The sequence below is a fragment of the Charadrius vociferus genome, unplaced genomic scaffold (assembly GCF_000708025.1).
Source record: "Charadrius vociferus isolate BGI_N301 unplaced genomic scaffold, ASM70802v2 scaffold1, whole genome shotgun sequence".
Classification (NCBI taxonomy): domain Eukaryota; kingdom Metazoa; phylum Chordata; class Aves; order Charadriiformes; family Charadriidae; genus Charadrius; species Charadrius vociferus.
In genome coordinates, this window is record NW_009647680.1 from 5,366,743 (window position 1) to 5,388,726 (window position 21,984).

A 21,984-nucleotide genomic window follows, 5' to 3' on the forward strand; every position below is an offset into this window, starting at 1 on the left:
GTTCCAGTACAATAATTTCTATGTATGTTCATAACCTTGGAAGAATCTATAGAAAATTTGAACACGCATTTTGTTTGCCCAGTGCTCAGCTGGATGAATTTCAGTCTCTAAACGCCGAATTTTATTCAAGGTTGTGCACTTATATTGGTGCTGCATATTTTTGTTTGTATGTTTAAAACAAAATTAATTTTGGAAAAAAAAAATCATCTCCTAGGTCCTAATTTAAACTTTTTGTGAGATAAGTAGTTTATAAATTAACTGTATCAGACAATGTTACTCTTTAAAATCCTTTACCTCTGAAAATTTTTATTTAATTGCTGAATAAAATAAATGTAGCAAGAGACACAGCCAGCCTTTGAGCATTTTTACTGAATTCTGCCTCAACCAAACTCATGCAGGTCAGATGCAAACAGAAAGAGAATCCCTACACAAATGGAAGTAACTGCAGCTCCCAACACTTGGAGAGCTCGAATACCTCTCTACCACCGCACAGTCAGGAGCTCACTGACATCACTGTTTAAAACAAAGGAAAAATAAAATAAAATTATAATGAGCTAAAGAAATTCCCTGTTATTCTGCACAAGAGAAAACCCCCTTCCCATGTCCTTCACACACGGCAGAGACCGTCAGCATTTGCATGGAATCATAGACTCGTCTAGGTTGGAAGAGACCTTTAAGATCATTGAGTCCAACCATCAACCTAACACTGTCAACGCCACCACTAAACCACGTCCCTCAGCACCACGTCCGCCCGTCTTTTAAATGCTTCCCAGGGATAGTACCCCCCCCCCTCCCCTGGCCAGCCTGTTCCAGTGTTTGATAACCCTTTCAGGGAAGAAATTTTTTCTATTATCCAATCTAAACTTCCCCTGAAACAGCTTGAGGCCATTTCCTCTTGTCCTATCACTTGTTACTTGGGAGAAGAGACCGACCCTCACGTTGCTACAACCTCCTTTCAGGTGGCTGTAGAGAGTGATAAGGTCTCCCCTCAGCCTCCTCTTCTCCAGGCTAAACAACCCCAGTTCCCTCAGCCGCTCCTCAGAAGACTTGTGCTCCAGACCCCTCACCAGCTTCATTGCCCTTCTCTGGACACGCTCCAGGGCCAAAATGACTTTCTTGTAGTGAGGGGCCCAAAACTGAACACAGCACTAGAGGTGGGGCCTCACCGGTGCCGAGTACAGGGGGACAATCACTGCCCCAGTCCTGCTGGACACACTATTCCTGATACAGGCCAGGATGCCATTGGCCTTCTTGGCCACCTGGGCACACTGCTGGCTCATGTTCAGCCGGCTGTTGACTAAGGCTCAGGACTACCTGAATATCTCCTTAATGAGCTTTACAGACAGTTTTCTGAAGCTGGAACGTGCGAAGCCTTTGGAGCACCAGGCTCCTGCCAACCCCAGAAGGGGGGTTCCTCGTCTCCGCAGACGGGCGCTGCACAGCTGAGGGTCGGAGGAGCTCTCCTTCCCACCACCCACCTCGCCCGCTATGGAAGGACCGCATTTACAGCCCTGCCTTCCCTCTGCTTCTCCTCAAGTGAAATTTTAGGCTGAGTTTGAGCCTTACAGCTCCATTTCACGTCTAACATACCACCTTGAACAATTCTGGCCATTGGTGTAAAAGAGGAGACAATTATCTGGTTATGGAATATATTTTACACAATGCAAACGCGGCTTTTTCCTGTATATATCTGAGAATGCCTGAGCTTTTATAGGACGCCATTTAAGAAATATTCATTATACAACCGCATAAAGGAAAAAACGAGTATTTTGCGTTACTGAGTCTTGCTTAAGCTGGGGGACACCAATGCATTCACCATCAACTATCAGCTTACTTGACAGTGACAACTAAGCAATTTCTGTATGTTTGCTACATATACGTATCAGAAAATATGTGCGATTATATTAGATTAAAAACCCAATTCCCAAGTACTACCTTCAATATAGCAGGTAAAATAATTCAGGTAATATTCCACTTAAAATAGTTCTTAGATACAATAAATCTAAAAAAGTGTTCATCTATTATTCCAACAAATTATAGTGAAGAATACTTTAATTGAAAAGCAAATTAAAATAGTCCTTATTTTTTGTCCCTCGCCCTTTTTTTTACTGTTAGCATAATCAATATCAGAAATAAACAGTTCTTAAAAAGTCAGGAAATATCATTGCAGAACTACAACACCTGGTATTCAAACAAAAAAACAAAAAAAAAGGAATTTACTATTAATTCCTTAAAAAGCATTAATGAACCTTAAGTGGCAATGCCTTCTAAAGTACCAATGGTGCAAATTATTAAACTTTCTTTTCTTTCATCTGTCTTTATAAGTTGCAATTCATATACCGTATGAAATAAAGCACATGGAAGTTGCTATTTAAAAAAGGGCATTTGAGTGCACATTTTACAGTACTTGACAACTCTTAGATGAAGAGGAGATTTCTGGAAAACTTTTGTCAATGTAAAAATGCAGATAAGCTCTACCTAACTTTTACCTGATGAGATAAGAAGCAAAACAAGGTATCTGCACCAAATTAGGTCTGACATAAGATGAAAAAAGCAAAGCACAGGAGAAGGGATACCGAGCAGAGTAAGGAAGGCGTTGAGTTCCCAAGATGAATGCCAAGTATACCAGGCAATCTTTTCCAGTTAAGTAAAAAAAAAAAAAAAAAAAAAAAAGGTTTTATCAAGCAAATGGCTAGAAAAAGAGTCATTCTCCAAAAGCTCACTCTACATGGTGGTAGAGTAAGAGATATGTCCAAATGCCATGCTGAGGTTTACTAGCAGCCTAATGGTACGTAGGATGGCAAGAAGTACCTGCACAAATGAAAAATTATTATTATTTTTCTTATTTCCTGCTTTTGCAAATAGAATGAAATGACAGAAAAAGCGCAAGTCTAGCAGATCATCTCATTTGTGGAAAGGAAACCTCCACGACTGATCTAATGGGACAGTTAGGATAATTTGGGCAGAACTGAGGTATAAACTTTTCCAATTTCCAGACAAGAAAAGCCCCTCTAAATAGATTACTTCTTTAGGAGTAATGTACAAAAGAGAGCAGAAAAGACTGGAAAAAAACAAGACCTCGAACTTCCATATTTGCAAATCTTATCTTGATGCTATGACAATTTAAAGCACCATACCTTTTCTAATATGTAATCTTAAGTTATTTCAAGTAATAGAAGGCTTCTGTGTATACACACACACACAATATGGTATTTGTACACAAAATATTTTTGCTCAAACTCGAAGAATAGTTTGAGCTAAAGCAGTTTTTCGGGAAGAGGAAAAGAGAGGCACCAATTAGAGGACAAATAATAGAAATGCACATTTTTAACACAAATAAGAGGAAGATGGACAACCAAACTGTTTCTGGAACCCAAAACAAACCATCATAGCTTTGGTTGTTTTCCAAAGTACTGTTTACTTTATATTAGTACAGTAGTATAAATTAAATCCTTAAAATCCATTTGTAGATCCAATGACAGATGAATTTTTCAAAATTTGAATCAAAAGGGATCTCAAAGATCAGATGTTTTCACCTTCAAGTACATTACTTAATGAGACTGCATTTAAGAATACTCAAAAGAAAATTAATTTCATATTAACTTCTTTCTTCGCAAGAAATGCTGCATTTTTCTGTAATGCCTTTCCTTGAAACCTAGATAACGGCTTCTCAACGGGTGCATGTGTGTGCAAATGTGCGTATCAGTCACAGTGTTATCTATAATTCTGAGTACCAGGTGGCATGTTCAGCATACTTTTATTAATCGCTGCTACGCTATTTGATTGCAAGAGCACTTTAAGAAGAGGGAAATGCGTGGGATTAAGCGTAGCGTATGATTTTAATGAGATTTTAAAAAATAGCATTTTATATTTTTAAATTAGTATTGGCTGTCCATGAATCAAACGTGTCTGAAATAGGGACGTGCTGAAAGACTGAAAGTGCAGTAAAAAATCACCAGACTGCTTTGGCAAATCATGATAATAACTTCTGAGTAACAGACGATATACTTCCCAAAGACAACTGAGAGCGTATCTGCACACGGTGAACCCACTACAAATGATCGCATCTTCAACTTCACCTTATCAAACATGTAATGTAAGCAAACGTTTCTCATACACCCAAAGAGAAAAGCATGGATATCGGGTAAGACACCTGAAAAATTTAGGCTTTTACTTTCCCTTTATAATTATCAGTTATTAAAACAAACTCAAGCATTTAGTAACACACGCTAAACAACTTTGATAGCAGTCTAGAGAAGCCGTAGGATGTCAGCCTACATTATTTCTAATCATATTACCCATGAGACGAGTACTGCTTGGGGGGGTTGTGAGGATTTAACTCGAACTGACTCTGCCTCGTCACCAACTCACAGCACATACAGTACAGTGAAAACTTTCACACTCTTCTCAGAAGCCACAAATAACGTTCAAAATATCTTAAAAGATTTGAACGTTTAGCTTTCAACACAAGGCTTACCCTTTGTTCGTACCCGTGAGGAGAGATGTATCAGCCAGAAATTCTGGGTAACCCCTCCGTCTGTATTACAGAGTGACAACAGAGGATGAGTTAAATTCCAGTTTCATAAGTCAGCTTTGGAAGGCGACAAATGCAGAAAACCTAACAGCAATTCCTTTTAGCTGTGCTTAAAATTTAACTTTGCAAAAGGACAGGGACTAATCAAATAACTTTTTTGCCTTGTTTTATCAACTATTCTTTCCAAAATTAAAAGAATAAACTTGAAACAGAATTCCAGAAAGAAGCTTTTCCATTTATTTCTACATTCTGGTTTCAAGCATTTTATTAATTTAGGTTTTTTTCTCAAGTTCTATAGGCAGTTATCTATTTATTTAGTTCTTCATGCAGCAGTAGAGAGAGAAAACAAATTCTAAACCAGGAAACGAATAATTGGAAAAACCTTAAGCTACTTGGTATTTCCATCGCACAACTGATGAGATTTCAAGACTGACAAGATTTCAAACAGCCTTCTACAGCATCTGTTACATAAAGGTCCGGGCTACAATCATGTAGTTTTTCCTTTCTTTCTACAGGAGACCTTGTGCTCCTGAAATAAATGCCTACAGGCATGTACAGGTAAAGACCCCATATACGACAACTACCACGCATGTTTTGTTGCATTAAATCACAAAGGCGTTCCAGTTACTGCTGAGCATGTCATCTCACTCTTAGAACCGGTCTTTGTTGCTTCAGTGACATGTTATTTGTTTTGCTAGCACTCCTTCCTCATAAATTCTACTGCTAAGTACAATTTACTGTTCTGGCACCTAGGTGACACACACAAAACGTATCATTTCTAATGGATTCTCTTTAAGGAGTGATGGTTCACTCCTTATGCAGGAACAATTCCTGCAGGCAATAGAAATTTTATTATCTTAAAAAATCTAATACAAATACCAAAATTTATGTTAGTTGGACACCACCCATTTAGCCTCCACTTACAAATGCTCGCCCACTTGAGTAGTACTCCTGAGCTCAGAATCAACATGCAGCCTCAGAGAGAGAAATATAATTACACTAACACTTATATCACAAGTTATATAGAATAATCACATGAAATCACAGAAGATAGGAACAGAAGAAATTTCATATAGTCCATTCTCCATCAAAGACAAGGACTGCAGCTCTACCATTCATGTCTAACCTGGTCTTCCATGATGGACGATGCAATGATGGAATCTCCCTGTTTCTGAACAAACTATCCCACTGTTTAGTGAGTCTTAATATGAGAAAGTTTCTCCAATAAAATTATTTCCAACTTGCATCTACCTTGTTTCAATTTTAGTCTATTATTTCTTTTACTTTTCACCCAAGAGAGAATTCAGTATTCTGTTCCTCACTAGAGAAGTATTGCATACATGAGGAGACTACCTATCAGTCTAGACTTTTTCTAGGCTAAACAAAACATTTCAAGTAATTTCAAGTTCCTCAAAGAATATGGTCTATAAATGTCTGATCATTCTCATTCTGCTCTGGGCTCCCCACAATTTGTCCATGCACAGACTGTATTTTGTTACTCCAGCTGACATTATCAACACTAAGGAGATGGCAACAGTAACTTCCCGTGTTTTGCATCTTGTACTCATATATATATATATATATATATATGCAATTTCAATTGCTTTTTTCCACATCCTGATACTTTGACTCATATTCAGGTTGTAACCTAACTCCCAGGCCCTGCTATGAAGAGCTGTGACCTAGGAAGCCGTTCCAGATTCTCCATCCGTACCGCTAATTCTTTCTTCCAAACTGCAGAACCTTCATTCAAATGGCATCCTATATTTTGGGAATATTTCTGCAATTTGCCAGATTGTTTTGATCGACGTATTTATTCAATGTGTGGATAAAATCAGACATCTTGGAAGACTGGCTGGATCTCATTGTTCAACAACTTTATTAATGACTAGGACGATGACTTAGAGATATGAAATCTGTGGATGGAACCAATTATCCCTGGACAATACTTCCACTCTGATAGCAAACTCAGAACTCCGTTTTTTCAGCCAGTTTTAAGTAAGAGCTTTTTTTCCCTCCAGCATACTTTGAGGCCTTGCTTATGTGAATGTCACATGAGAGTCTGCCTGAAGACTTACTGAAGATATATGATATCCTCTATTACTTCTGAATCAACGAAGCCTCTTATCTTCCCAGAAGGAAGCCAGATTGACTTGACACAATTCCTTCTTGACCAATAACTATGCATGCTGTTATTCAACTCCTTGTTTCTTCTAAGTGTCTTCAAAGAGACAGAATTTTTGGCATTTGCATGATCCTGGGCTAAACACTACTTTAATGTTTCATGGAAAAAAATTAAATATGCCTTAATTCAAATTTATGCAGAAAAAAAATCTCTCACAGTATCCTGACACAGCAGAAAATTACTATTTAAAATAACTAAGGTATTATTCCCACTTTAAAAAAACCCATAAATTTTACCTTAATATGCATAAATTCTTACTCTTTAGAGCAAAATCTCAACTATGAATATGACTGTTTTAACTGAATGTTTCTTCAGATTTTTCCTCACTATTTACTTATACAATTCTCTTATTCACACCATAAGTGAAATACAAGTTTCTTAAAAATCCATTGAAAAATTGCCATTGAATTTTTGAACCGTAGTTTCACCTGATGATTAGACCCATGGTTTGATATTAATGTTAGTAAGAGCAGAGCCAGATTCTGAATTACAGTTTGCTATTACATTAATCAGATCTGGTTAGTTTAGGGCAAGGATTATTTAGGCTAAAAACATAAGACTAGAAACCTTCCCTCAGTATGGTTTCTAGTCAATATATCAAGCATACGAAAGAGAATAAAGAATGTCTCATTCTTCAGAATCTTTGAAATGGCCCATAAAGTCTCAGTTTCACAGAAGCAGCTGATTTCTCGCAGCAGTTTCTTTTTCTGTGAAATTGAGACTTTATGAACTGAAGCGTGTCTGTGAAAATCATCTATGACATAATTTATACTCTTCTAACCAAATAGTATATAAGCAGAAAGTAGAATGAAGAAGAATGATGTAATTCAATGTTTATAAAGTAGCAGACTTTTGACAGGCTTCAAATTATGTCCAGGATACACTGATTGATACCATTATCCGCTAGTGTGTTTTCCCTGACATTTTATCTTAGGGCCAAAAGCCAAAAGAAAGACCACAAACATCTAACCACAAAGTAGCTCTTATTTTCCTATTCTAGTCAGCAATTAGCTCACAAGAACAGAATTTCAAGTATTTCCAATGCCTGTAGTTAAAAATATGCTTGTTTCTAAGTTGAAATATAAATGTCATATGTTAAAAGCCATATTTGGGACTGTACTCTTTAGACTACAAATATATATTCAAGTTGTGCAGCAGTTACATGTAAAATATTTAATTGTGTGCAACCCTTACATAAACAGAAAGACTATTTATTTTAAAAATACATACCAAAACATGTAGATTCTAATGTAACGTAATTGCCTTCTGCTTTTCATGAAATGGAGATTTTCTGCCCTGACTGCTATCAAATGAGAAACATGTGATGAGTGTAAGTTACCAGTTTAGGACATGTATTTCATGACCACGACGGTGTCTGCAAGAACTACAGCTCAGTTTCTCCCTCTGCAAAGGGTTGTAGCAATCAAACAAACACAGGCAGCACACAAATGCCAAGCAGGGATTTCTGAAATCTAATCCATCCGCTAAGAATTACGATTTATTTCTTGGTGTGACTCTCCTTTCCTAGATGCATTTTGTAAACAAACAGATTGTTCTTAAAAGTTTCATAACTGCTGCTCAAAGGGATCTCTTCTTTCTTTCCTTAATGTCAGGAGGATTCTGCTTTTCTAAATTAAATAAGCAACTACACAGACATACCCCTCAGCTCAGCAAAACTAGATAACTATTTTTAATAGAGCAGCAGCAAAAACAGGAAGAACTGACAGGAAACAGTTGGGAAAAAGAAATTAAGCCAAGGAGCTGGGAGAGTAAAGAAAACAAGAGAAATAAGAGTACAAAAGCATTAAATCAACTTCACTTTCACCATATTACAAAAGTACACCTCTCAAATCTTAATTGACATGTAAAGTTCCCCGGGAAAACATTGCATAAGGTGATGACAAAAAGTAAAAAATAAATTTTTACAGTTGTACAATGTGTTTTTTTTTCAGCTCCTTTTCTTTCCCTATTCTCTTTTGAAAATTGGTTAAAAAGAAAAGAGAATGTTAAAAAACTGAAATTCATGTTCCCACTCCCTCAGAAAGACAAAATATAAGTATCCAATTCTGTGAAAAAACGAAATGAAGAATACAACTACTGAGTTAGTGTTTATTTGGCTTAAAACTCTAACTTGTTATACAGCTGCCTATATACTACTCCCACCTTAATTCTCTGACAGCAATTCTGTACCATGCCCCACTTTTTAAAGTTAAATTATGTCCTGTAACAGGAATGCAGGAGAGATAGCCTTGTGATTTAAGAACTGGATTGGAACTCTATGACTCAAAGGCATCACTACCACAAATTTTGTATCTGACCTTCTGCAGGCTACTTAAATCTTCTCCCTTAGTACTCCGTCTGTAAAATGTACAGTGCCTCAAATGCATGTGAAAGGGTGAGTCAATTAGCCGCCTAATCTGCACCATATAGTACACATACAAGAAAAATCTTACAGAAAAACTATTTTAAATACGGAAAGAAAAAACTTTCTATAATGTTTGGCAATAAACATGGGCAAAATATATCTAACAGTTTTGATATCCTGCAAAAATAAAATCCAGCCCCTAGACCCCATGAATGGATCTTTTTAGCACCAGGATTAAAGCAGCCGGAAATCTTGTCTGCGCTACGCTTCCACTCGCAGACCTTGACACTTGAATGCCAGGATCAAAGAGGGAAATCGAATCTGTGAAGCTCAATTGCTTTCTCATCATCTGACTTGTAACATCAGCCTTGTTCCGACCACTGCCCGGGGAGCTGGGAGCCGCACGGGTGATGTGCGGCACGGCCAGCGATGGCATCCCCGGAGAAGGCACTCCAGGGCAGCTGGGACACCGCGGTCCCCGGCAGCCACAGGCAGTTTATTCTCAAAGCCTGAGAACCAGAAGCTATTTCCCCTCTTTTATTTTGCATTTAAGGATGACAGGAAGATGATGAACAGCCAAAGCCCAGACACACCAGTATGCCAGCAGGACAAAAGCCCTTTGTGATTGACAGACGAAACCTAAAGAAGGGGAGGAGACCCTCTTTTTCTTCCTCTGGGGATGGCTCTGGACGGAGACGCCTGAAATTTTAGCCCTCAAAAGCTTCTCCTGTTACCAGCAGATCACCTTGCAGGTAAACACCTTCCTGGTTCACTGAGTCACTGTTACGTATCTGAAAAAGAATCTCTGCTGAAAAGTGATAATGGTGGAAAAATACTCCCTATTGTCCAGCCATAATTCTTGCACCCCTTGTCTGTAGGTAATGCGTTTCCTCTCCCGAGGAGGCTCTGCAACCAGATCCAACGACATGTAAAGCAATCTGTTAAAACGAGGACAAGATTTACTGTTGGAAAGAACAGGTTTAAATAAATTCCAGGAGCCTACGTACCATATGTCTAAAAGTGACCACACATGGAAAATTAAATTTCATCTCTTCATATTTTATTCAAAAGTTAAGTGTTTTTTATGAAAGAGTAAACTTATTGATTTAACAAACGCCATGGCCTATTTGCAATAACTGGTGTTCCATTTAACTCCTAAAGAAACGAATAATTTCTGTGGACTATTTAGTGACATTTTAATAGTGCATACACAATACCAAAATCCATATTTAGTTGTTTTGTAGCATGCAGATTGGCACGTGTACCATGCAAAGTGGCAATGGAAAACATACAATACTTTTATCGAAATGCATTCCTTTCTTCTCATATAGTCATAAAATCATTTGTACTACTTAATCCATGAGACACAACGAAGCAACCCACCTGAGTTTAGTGTAAAAGTGGTTTTGATTCTATTTAAAAGCAGTGAAGCCCAACAAAAGAGAAGTCACCCACTTCAAGAGTGTCTTCTTGATTTTTCACACGTTATTACTAAGGAACAGACGTATTGGCATATCGCAATATGAAAAGCTGCAACCACAAGAAAAGCTCGGAGAGACAGGAATTAGACAGAACAGCCTTTCCTTCGCTCAGTGACAGCCGGGAAAGCCTACTCTGCAGCCTTTCGGCATATTGGAGGATCAGGAGCAGCGTGATTTAACCAGGGGAATATAAAAAACCAGCCTGACTTCAGCCCACACACTTAATATTCCTCATTTGGATCTAATCTAACCATAGCTTATACCTTCAAGAACAGAGCTAGTTTGAAGACAAGAGTATAATACAGCAATAAAATACACACCTACTTATTTCAATCCACTATCACCTTTTCAACTTGAAAGACAAAGTGAAAAATAGTGTGAACCGGGACTAGAAAACCTCCTTTGACAAGAAAGGCGGTTCAAGGGATTTGAGGCAGTATCCATCTTTTTTTAAAAAAAGCCAAAAGGACAATGATCACTTTTATTCTGGGGTATCATTTGAGCATAATAAAGGTTTACATAATGCTGAGGTATATAAAAACAGAGTTGAAGACAGAGTACTGCAAGAGTAGATAATCATTTCTCTATTAGATCAAGGGGCAGAAAAAAATAAAGGGGGGGGGGGATGACCTGGTGACTTGTAAATTAGGTACTTGGACGATCCAATATGTTTTTAAATAAGAGGTCTCTCTGAAGAACTTTAGTAAAACCAAAGACACAATGCTGCACTACAGCCCTACATGCAACCACCCATCTTCTCCCACTCCTTCTGCTACAGCTGTTTCGTGGCTGGTGGAAACCATGTCCTGCTCGGCCTTTTACTTCTTCACTGTGGATACTGTCCTGTCTCCCCTCTGCATGCTTCTCTTCTCTGGTCAAGCAGCACAACAAGAGCAGGCAAAGAGGAAGCAGCCAGTTTTGGCACTTGGTGTAGCCCATCAGTCATCCTCAAGCGTATGCAGAGTCAAAGGAGTGAGAGGGATTCAAAGAAGAAAATGTTTTGCAAGGCACTGGAGAGGAGCATCCCATAGGTCACATAGTGATAGGAGGAGGGGGAATGGCTATAAACTGGAAGAGGGCAGGTTTAGATTAAACATTAGGAAGAAGTTTTTCACTTTAAGGGTGGTGAGGCACTGGCACAGGTTGCCCGGAGAGGTTGTTGAGGCCCCATCCAGTGTTCAAGGCCAGGCTGGACGTGGCCTTGGGGAACCTGGTCTAGTGGGAGGTGTCCCTGTCTATGGCAGGGGGGTTGGAACTCGATGATCTTCAAGGTCCTTTCCAACCTAAACCATTCTATGATTCTATGATCCCTCTCCTCATTGTACCCAGCGCTTCCTCCCAGCACTTCCCTCCCCGTGGCTCCCACCACCACCGCCAACAACTGCACGGGGAAAGCGACACAAACCATCCATCTCCGCTGATAACAACACCACTGCTGTTGTAGACTCGGTCTCACCTTTCCCATCCTCTCACCCACCTTCCAGGAAAGATTGAAGAGGTGCTGGTGGGGATGGGGGGAGGCAGAGACCGGAACTGGGCACCAGCACCGCTCTGCACCGGGATGGCACTGTGGGAGACCTCGGCTGGTCCAAGGGATCAAAATACAAGTTTAACACTGACCCTGAACAGATACCCGTGTACCCTTGAGGAGACAGAAGAATCCTGAGAAGATCCGAGCAAACAAGATAAGGGGTGGCAAACATCCTGGCTTTTCCCAGAGCATGAACAGTGCGTGATCAACAATTGTATTGGCTGAATGGGGTGTGATGTGAGAGTGGATTGGGCAAAAGTAGAATGTTAGAATACATGCACAGATAAGCAACCAGCTAAGAGGATATAAAAGAGCACTGCTTGTAAAATAAAAGAGTGCGATTGCTGTAACTGGATATTGAGTGTCGTGTCTGTCTCTACAACGACATGGCACCAGGGAACAGTTGCTCTGATTTTTAAGAGATGCTTCTCTCCTCCTAAAACTCACTATCAACAGGAGAGTTTGAGATATTGTAAAGATGTTTATGCTTATCCCTTGGAACACCTAAATTTTACAATATAGATGTTGAGGTTTGCTTTTGTTCTTTGTGATGCACACAGATGCGCGCCCCACAACCTCTCGCTGGAGATACACATGGGCTTCTCGACGTTGTGTGGCTTGGCATGACAGCCGTACTGGGGCTGACAGTACAGTAACGAGCGCAAAGAATACGAACCGATGGGGCGCGCGCTTCCTCGGGTAAAGCTGTACATACAACAGGCATCAAATGATTGACTATCATCATCAAAATGATGATAAATCAAAGTTTTCTCTCGGGATATTTTCAGAAAAGTAGTCCCTAGTATCTTAAAACTAAAGTAAGTATGCTATAGTAACATTTCAGTATCGCAAATATACAGATTTAGAAGAAAAAGAAAAGTTACATTCTAACCCCTAAACTTACTATATTGTTATCACAAATGTTCTGAAGAAAATCTATACAGCACCAGGAAAAAAACTTATTGAACTGAACATCATTTGACAAATGCCTAATTTAAAGGCATACTTTAAATGCTATTCCCAAATTGGCAAAAAATACGACAGACATCAAGTGAATATTAACAAGAATGCATGTGGAATTCAGTAACAAGTCAATGATAATTTATCTTTTTTGAAAGATAAATATAAAACAACAGCAAATTTAAACTGCCTTCTCAATTGATGAGAAGCATCTCTAGGATGCATCAGAAGTATAAATGATAACTCTTTTTACTCTAGACAAGGATCTAAAGAGATTACAAAGTTCACTGTGGTTTTGTACTTTATGTTACTGTGAAAATTAAAATAATTTTATTTAGAATTCAGAAGGAGATTTTCAAATATTTAACATATTTTTTCCATGTTGGAAAGCATTAATTCTGTGATGTCTTTTTCCTGTCATTGGCACTGAAAGGCTTTGGCGATAACCCAGAAATATCAATACTTATACTTTTTTATATATATATCCCCTTCCTTTTTCACTCTTATTAGCAGAACACAAGGTATGTTTTTTTTCATATTACAGTCAAAAAATGGGTTAATGAAATAGAAGGATAATACAAGCCACGTATGCAGAATAAGTTAGAAAAGCCATGGAAAAACCATGGAAGAATGACCTCTCAGTATTCCATGAATTCTTAACACTTGCCGCTTCTCAGAACTATTTTAATATGGTTTTTAGGTAAGACATCAGCCTAGATTTATTCCACCTAGATTTATGCAAGCAAGTTTGGTGTACCAGACCAGACCTATATCATCAGATAGAGAGAGGCAGCTCCGCAACATAAATTAAGCCCATACAAGATGGGAATTGCCCTCTTGATTTGCCCATCTTTTTCCTCATATTTCCTAACTTAAATATATGAGACAGGTGCCTGAAATTGTAGCTGCATTTAGAAAACCTATTTAATACAGGAACTGCAGGCATGCCAAAAATCTAACTGTTGTAAGGTTCTCTTTAATGCTGGAAATCAGAATTGATTTCTTTTGATTTTATGAATACCATTATTGTCCCATTCCTCCCACGCTACCCAAATGAACAGGTGAGAAACAGTGATTTGTACTTGCAAATATAAGAACACAGAAATAGAAAAAGTGGGATTTGCTCATGGACATACTGCAGCAGCCACCACAGATCAAAGGAGGTACAAGAACACCATCAGGAGAGACTCCTAAACCTTCTAAAGATGCCCACCGTGTCCTGCTGACACCGCAATTTTGTGCCCTTATATATATTTTCTTTGTAATACCTTTAAGTCTAGAAATTCTTTTTGCCTGTAGGAGAAACTAATAATCTCAAATTCTTGCACTTAAAATATATGCCTAAGAAATATCTTGAACGCTGCTACATCCTTTTTGAGACAGAGGTGGGTACACCACGTGAGCTTGGGGAGATCGGTCTCCCTCCCCTGTGGATGCAGCAGAGAACCAGGACCAGACCTCAGCAAAACTCGCCAGCACCATCCCTTCAAACCAAAACCAAAACGATACTATGGAGCATTGCAAGTTTTAAGGGACAAAAAAGAGAAAGTCAAGCCTGGTAAAAGAATATGAGAGAAAGAGAGAGAAAAAAAAAAAAAAGTGCTTCATGAAAATAAAAAAGTAAAAATACTTTTTCACCTTTTATTCCGTTGGTATATAACCAGAAGACAGATTATCTCCCCTTTCTACCTGTACGCGCATCTGAACTAAGCAACCGCAGTGCTCTGCCAGAGAAGTGTCAGAGTTAACCTGGAAGGTTATCTTCTCATCTGCAACCCTCTCCTGCGATACTATGTTTTACTTTTGCTCATACTAAATAAAATTAACTGATATTTATAGCATTTCTTAGGAGACCGAATGTTTTCATCTACTCCCCAGGTCATCCAAAATACCTAAGAAATCAAGTTTCATGACAGTTACCAAAACAATGCTTTGAACCACTAAATTTGAGATGTTGATATAAGGATAGTAAAAAACATATATAAACATGGAAAAAAATTCTCATCTGCTTTTTTCTTCTGATTTATTACCTAATAATTCAATAGCAGAGGACTTTTAATGTACTCCTGTAATTCTATGGCAAATGTAAAGGACTTAAAAATAATCTTTATAAGACAGGGGAAGAGTATTTGATATTAAATCCATAGAATAGCAACTCTGACTATTAAGCTTCCTCATTCTACAGTAAAAAAGAGAGTAGAATTAAAAGGCAAAAACATCTTTCAAGTAGTTGCTTCTGTACAAAAGGGAGCTTAGGTGATTAAAAGAGACTGATATGGCACTGGTACCACACATGTTTAAAAGAAAAAAAAGGCACTTTGAAATATCATGTCGAAAATACTGAATAAATTACAGGATATGTGTTTCACGGGGAAAGAAGAGTAAATAGCTGTAATTTGGGAGGGTAGAATTTCATTAAGGAGATAGAATAAAGGGCTCTGCAAACAAAAGGACCTTTCTTAAAGGTTTCCAGTGACTTTACGCAAGTTTCAATATTCCATCTTAATGGCAGTATATGACAGTAGATGTTCTTTTCGTTATATTTTTCATTATCCATTTTCAATCAATATGTAAGATATAAATGACACTACGAGACCAGGAGCTTTCTGTTGAGAGCTACGCAAACCCCGAGTTACGAAAAACACCACGTTCTGCTTAGTGAAATCACAGCAATAACTTGTGATTGTCTGAAACTATTGTTTCAGAAAATAACATTTTAAGATTTATCTCTACAGAAGGCAGACTTCATCCTCAACTTATGATCAATCAATCATCAAAAACATCCAACTTTCCATAATAGCTGGTTTCAGCTCATACACGGAGCTTTCCTTTCTAGGGTTCAGAGCAGATGAATTAACATATGCCTATTATAAACTGGTAGTATATAGTCTACGGATTAACTACTATAGCAACCAGCGCTGTAGTCTGCCAACACATATTCACCCAAATTGCTGGATTTTCTAAGTTTATGTGGATAGGATTTATATGTAGGTGTTCATTTATTGTGCAGAGATGGCAAGTTTCCTATTACGCGGATTTCTTCCAATATGTATAAAAGCAGAGCCATTGCATCACCCTTCCAAAAAATCCCTGTGTAATATTCAGCATAAAACTGCTACTAAAATAACATTAATTAAATGGTATTTTACAAATATTTATTTTACGCATTAGGAGCTTCCTCCTGATTGTTGGTTTTACTCTATTCAATTATTCTAAAACAGTATTCTGGACAGAAAGTACCATGAATTATTTGAACTGAAATAAGATGACAGGAAATCATGGTATAATCAAAACCTTTCCACCCGTAACCTTAATCCCATGCAAACTGTAATTTATTTTTTTTTTTAAAATAGAAGCTTTAAAGAGAAGTGTGCTTTTGTACCAAGACACTTTAAAAAAATAGTGCATTTTTAAACAAATCATACAGGACATTGTGTGACATCACAAGTGACATTTTCTGAGTAAGTTGAGTTCCCAGCGAAGCTCAGTGTCACCTTCAAGGCACGGGAATGTTCCTCTCCCAAGACACACTTCTGTATATAAGTTTTTGAGAAAAAAAAGGTGGAAGGGGAAAGAATCCTGTTTCAACTGTTGTTACCTGCATGTGTGCATTAAATACATGTTATGGGAGACTGCACTCTGCGAGTTACTACACTTATCCACAAATGAGTGATGCATAAATTCGTCACTTTCAGTGGAGTTAAGCAGAACATTTTGAGACAAAACAGAGGCATAAGTTAGCACAAAAGCACCAGAAAAAGAGGATGGAAGAAAGAAAAAAAAATACACTAAAATATGCTTCCTCTGTCTGTAAATATAACATCGGTGTTTGTAAACCTATCATCTGCATTGCAGCTGCTATTTTCCTAGTATATTCTTCTATTTTTTGTCCTGTCTGCGGACATGATCTTATTTTTTCCCCTCTTCAGCCACTCTCTTCCTCCCTCTTCCTGCTGTCTTCCTTTCTATATTGTTCTTCTGAATTTTTGTTTCATTTTGATTCCCTTCTTCTCACTTTATCTATTCTGGAGTAATTATTCCTGGTTTCTCTTCTACCATTTCAATTCAGTAACTTCACTTCTTAACTCTGGAGTTTTAGCATCTTCTTTTTCTTGTTGTCCTGTAGTAGATGCAATAACATTTGAACAGTCCAACAGATTTTTGGGGAAACCCCAGTGATAAATATCAAGGCTGCTTGGGGAAGTTTTCCACTAGTGCGAAACATCTGTCATAGGAATCAGGGGTAGGACGTCAACACGATGTGAGGACAAAGCCTTCCAACAGAGAGTAGCATTCATTTTACAATTGGAGAAAGCTTTTCTATACCAAATGATAGGAAGATTATCTGAATATTTCCTTTTTTTTTTTTTTTTAAATGATAAACACCTCAGATCCGTTACACTGGCTTTTGAGCCTTTCTGCTGCCTTGGAGGCAGAAATGGGATGTGTAAGGGTTGGCAGTCAGAGAGAAGCATCGGCAAATCATAACTGCCTGGCCAAAGGACCGTTACAGAATTTGTTTTGAAACTAATTCAAGAGAGGCACTACAAGGAGATACTGAGAAAATTCATCACTCTAGAAAAGGAAATAGACAAATAAATTGAGAACTTGCCTATACATCCATAGACCAAGATTCATACACCTTTTACAGCGCTATTTCTTAGCCATGTGGGTAGGAAAGTGCCCACATCAAGGGAAAGGTATGATCATGCTACAGTTACGTGGCATATTGATTTTGTTCTCTTTTAGTGGACAATTATAAACCAGAGCACTTGTCTTCCAGAAGCAATACCAAACAAGCCCAACTTAACAGGCTGTTAACAACAGGGCAACATGAAAGATACCTGAAAGTGGCGTGATTTATAGAATATACCTTAATTCCACCACAAATAAGACAGTTTTGAACTTCCCAACCCAAATAACTTTTCATGTCATAGGTTCAGCAAAAAGTACCTTAAGCCAGCTGGTGTGCAGTCACTTTAAAATGACAAAAACCCATGTGAATGCTGAAGAGCATCTCTGCTTTCCACGCTTATCCCCATCACTTACCCCCGCTGGCTCACAGCACCGATGCCAGCGATCGCATGGCGGTACGAGCTGCGCGAGGAAAATGATCCAGCTCAAAACTACACACAGCAAAAATAGTGGCTAAATTCAGTTAACCCTGGAGGCGCCAGGAATGCTAGTGCCAACCAGAGCGACTGACTGGGGACATTAATCACTTCATCATTCAGAAAACTGAACAACAGCCTCAGATAAGGCGATTTATATGAACTCAGAAAACAAAGACTACTTTTCTTCTACTCCTTGTGTCGTTTGACTCTCAAGCATCAGTCGTATTTTGGTAGCTATGCTGACATTAACTCCCTTTTCAGAGAGGTTTTAAACTACAGATTACACCATTTAGATATTAGGATTTTATCTTTAACGATAAAAGGGATTACACATGATCTTGGTGCCCAAAAGTGCTACTGCTCTTACGCACCTTTTAGGAAATTTGGGTGGGGTGGGGAGGACAAAAAGTCATCTTTAAGAGTGTCAATAAATGCTTACTAGCAGTGAACAGCATTTTATAGTCAATGGGAAAATATTCTACAAACCAAGCAGATCTGAATTTGGATAAGGTGTCTTTCTGAGACTTTTCTGAAAGTACTGCAATTGTCACACAATTTTGTCAGTTTGATCTGCTCATGATCAGGAAAAGGCTGAAGTGATTTTGGATCATTAAACAGAGGAAATGCAGTTTAATGACTCTCCCAATTCTTTTCTATTTTAGATAACAATGGAGAAGATTGCCTCCCTCAGGGCTCTGGATAGATCCATAGAGGATTCCTCCAATGGTGGTTCAAAATCTTACCGAACCAATGATGAACTCACATATGGGATAAGACAACGACGAACTCACGATCCCAGCCGACAAACTCGACAAAAACTCTGAGGACTGATCGAGTGACCTCTCTGTCATCTGTCTTCTTCCTGACTAGTTGTTCCTCTCCTATTATATTTTTATGATTAAAAATTCTGGGACAGCACTTTCAATCCAGTGTGGTAGAAGAGTCACATTTCTCCCTCTATGAATATTCAGGGATGCCCCTGCCCCCGTGGAATGCCAAAATGTTCCCTGCCCTCCTGTCCCCACTCCATACATTTTACAAGACGTGGCGATTTCTACAGCACAGAGTTGTCATTTGGAATTTTTTTCCAGGGATATCTTTCAAGTCACATTCAACAAAGCACAGCAAGGTTATCCTCCTCCAAAGACTTCACTGGCCACTGTCTTTGACAGCTTATTACATCAAATATTTCACAATATGACAGCCATTGATGTGTACCAAAAAAGTGGGAGAGACTGAGGAAGTCAAATATTCCATTCCCTGAGTGGGAATGCCTATATCCTCCAAAATCTGTTCCTACAGATCTGAAAGGCTAGACAATCTCTAGCCTCACCAGGGAATCTTTTCACCGCTTCTTTCTCAAGATTGCCTTCCTTACTATCTAAATGAATTCATCTGTGCTGCAGTTTATTATTGTAAGAAGGAATGTCTTGCTCTGTTATCTCTTATCCTTTCTACCACAGCCAGTGAGAACAGACTCTTTAGTCTCTTTCTCTTTTCAGCAGTCTTGTACCTACATGAAGACCGTTATTCCATCTCTTATTTATTTTTTTAAAATTAAACAACCACCATCCATCCTTTTAAATAAACCACATTTTCCAAACTCCACTGAGGTTTCTCCTCCTCTTCCGTATCCTTCTTCATGTGTAATAATCAAAAAGGACACAAAAATGCAGAGAACTTTTTAAAGTTTAAGTACAACAAAAAGACAATTTTATGTACCTCACAAGCTCTATTCATCTCGTCACAGCGTCTCCCTTGTTACAGGAATGTGACGCTGCTCACTTACACTCAGCTGGCAGCATGCGACAACTACTGCTGGGTCTTTTTTCAGTGAACTGTTCTGAAACCATTTGATTCCCCACAGCTCCTTATCTGTAAACGTGTTACCTCAACCCTGTCATTACTAAGGAGCTTTATAGTTCCTCAGATCACAGCTCCAGTGTGCGTCTTTCTGACTCCCAAGTCTCTTCTGCAAAGTGACTGCAGTTCCCAGCCAGCAGTCTTACCTACACATGTAATAACCATTTTCACTCTTATTTTTGTTGTTATTTAAATACAAAAATATTAAACAATGGAGGACCTGAGTGGGTGCTTGTCAACACAGCCAATACATCCTCTGTCTGACGGGCAACCCCTGACAACAACTTTGTCCACATATTATCCTGGGGGTTCTGTGCTTACCCGAAGGTATTTTCACACAGACCATCCATACCAAGTTACTTTAGGAAAGTATCACGTGAATCACGTTGAAGAAGTTCTAATCGCAACACCAACTACATTAAAAAAAAAAAAAATGGTCTGTGCTAATTATTTTTTGATAAATCTTTGATTTACTGGTTTTGTTCATATTTACAATCAAAAATTATTATTTTTTCTTTTTTCCTGAGAATTACACTAATGGACCTATAACCTCCTGGTCCAGTGCTTTAGTTCCTCTGTTACAACACCAGAGACAAAGAAATGAAATGCTGCTGATGATTGCTCAACAGGATAACTTTCAAGCCTGGCACAGAGGGACTAATTTTAGAAGAGAAAATGGTTTGGAGGCCATTCAACTGTCAGCGTTGCTGTGTCAGGTCAGGGAGGAATTCACCAAATACCTCTTGGTCAGTGCTCATTTACCTTCCAGGTTGTCTCTAAAACAGTGCTCCATCACCAAAGACATAAACAGGAGACAATTAGCTTCCCCCAAAATCACACATTTCTAGTTTTGACCGGCATTTTACTGTTTTGGGCTGGTTTACCAGCATTCATACAGACAGGTGTCTAACTTCAACCTTACAAGTCAAATTCTCCAAGGTTGTTATGCCATGACTCTGGGAAGTAGGAGAAAATAAAACAAGGAGAAGACTGCCTGCCTTAATAGGTGGTAGATGAAAGGAGGAATGCTTCTTCGAATCCTTTAAATTAATAGCTTTCCCTTAGCCACAGACCGTTCTTGGCCAATATCCGTAAGTAATTCGCAAGTAATGGAATTACGAAAAAACAAGCTGCAGCTTCCAGAGTTTTGCAACTACCAGGGGATCATACGGCTTGAAGAACCATAGATGGCTACATGCCACAAAAAATTCTAAGTCAAAGGGTTGAAGTCAAAGGTTACTTTAGTAAGCAATTTTCCAGCTTGAGATATAATAAAGAAAATTTGAGAGGTCTGGTATTTGAAAGGGAAACAATGACAAGTTAAATGACTTATAACATATATCTTGCAAACCGAGAGAGAGAAAAGCTATTAAAATGAGTGTCTCATCCGACCCCACTACTGTATGTTTTATAAAAAGGATTACAACTGATAACTTGTGAAAACACATGTGAAACTAGTTTACTCTAAAATTAAAAGAAGGTAGTTGCACCTGCACACGTCAAACATTTGATATGATTTAAGACTGTAAAATCTCATTTTCCTGTTCTTCTCTATTTTCACCAGAAGAAAAAATGTTATCTCCCCTGCCGTAAGCTATTTAAGAACTTGACATCCAAAGTATTTCAGCCATTTGATGAGATGAGAGGAGGGTTCTTAAATAATCGGTATAATCTCCAGAAGACTTAAAGCGTTTAACTCAGCATTTCCCTTTTTAGCCTAATTACGTTCACAGCACTGGGTTTTTAATGCCACGGAAGCACTCCATGCAATTCAGAAAGCTTGAGTTGAGAATATGCAAGTTTTCAGATGAATACCAAAAATCAAGTAAGCTCTTAGAAATGCTGTTTAAAATAATCTTTACAAACATAAATAGATATACTAGCAACATACCTGAAAAAGAACATGAACAGAGCAGCTGTGATGCAGAACAAAAGGAAATACAAGAAGGAG

General features: G+C 38.4%; 1 protein-coding gene across 1 annotated transcript in view; it reads right to left on the reverse strand.

The window, feature by feature from the left end:
* TMEM135 (transmembrane protein 135) overlaps positions 1–21,984 on the reverse strand; it is a 189,484-nt gene that overhangs the window by 50,391 nt on the left and 117,109 nt on the right. Inside the window, exon 6 of the mRNA XM_009881247.1 lies at positions 21,925–21,970. Within this exon, the coding sequence (XP_009879549.1) occupies positions 21,925–21,970 (46 nt within the window). The remainder of the gene's footprint in view (positions 1–21,924; positions 21,971–21,984) is intronic.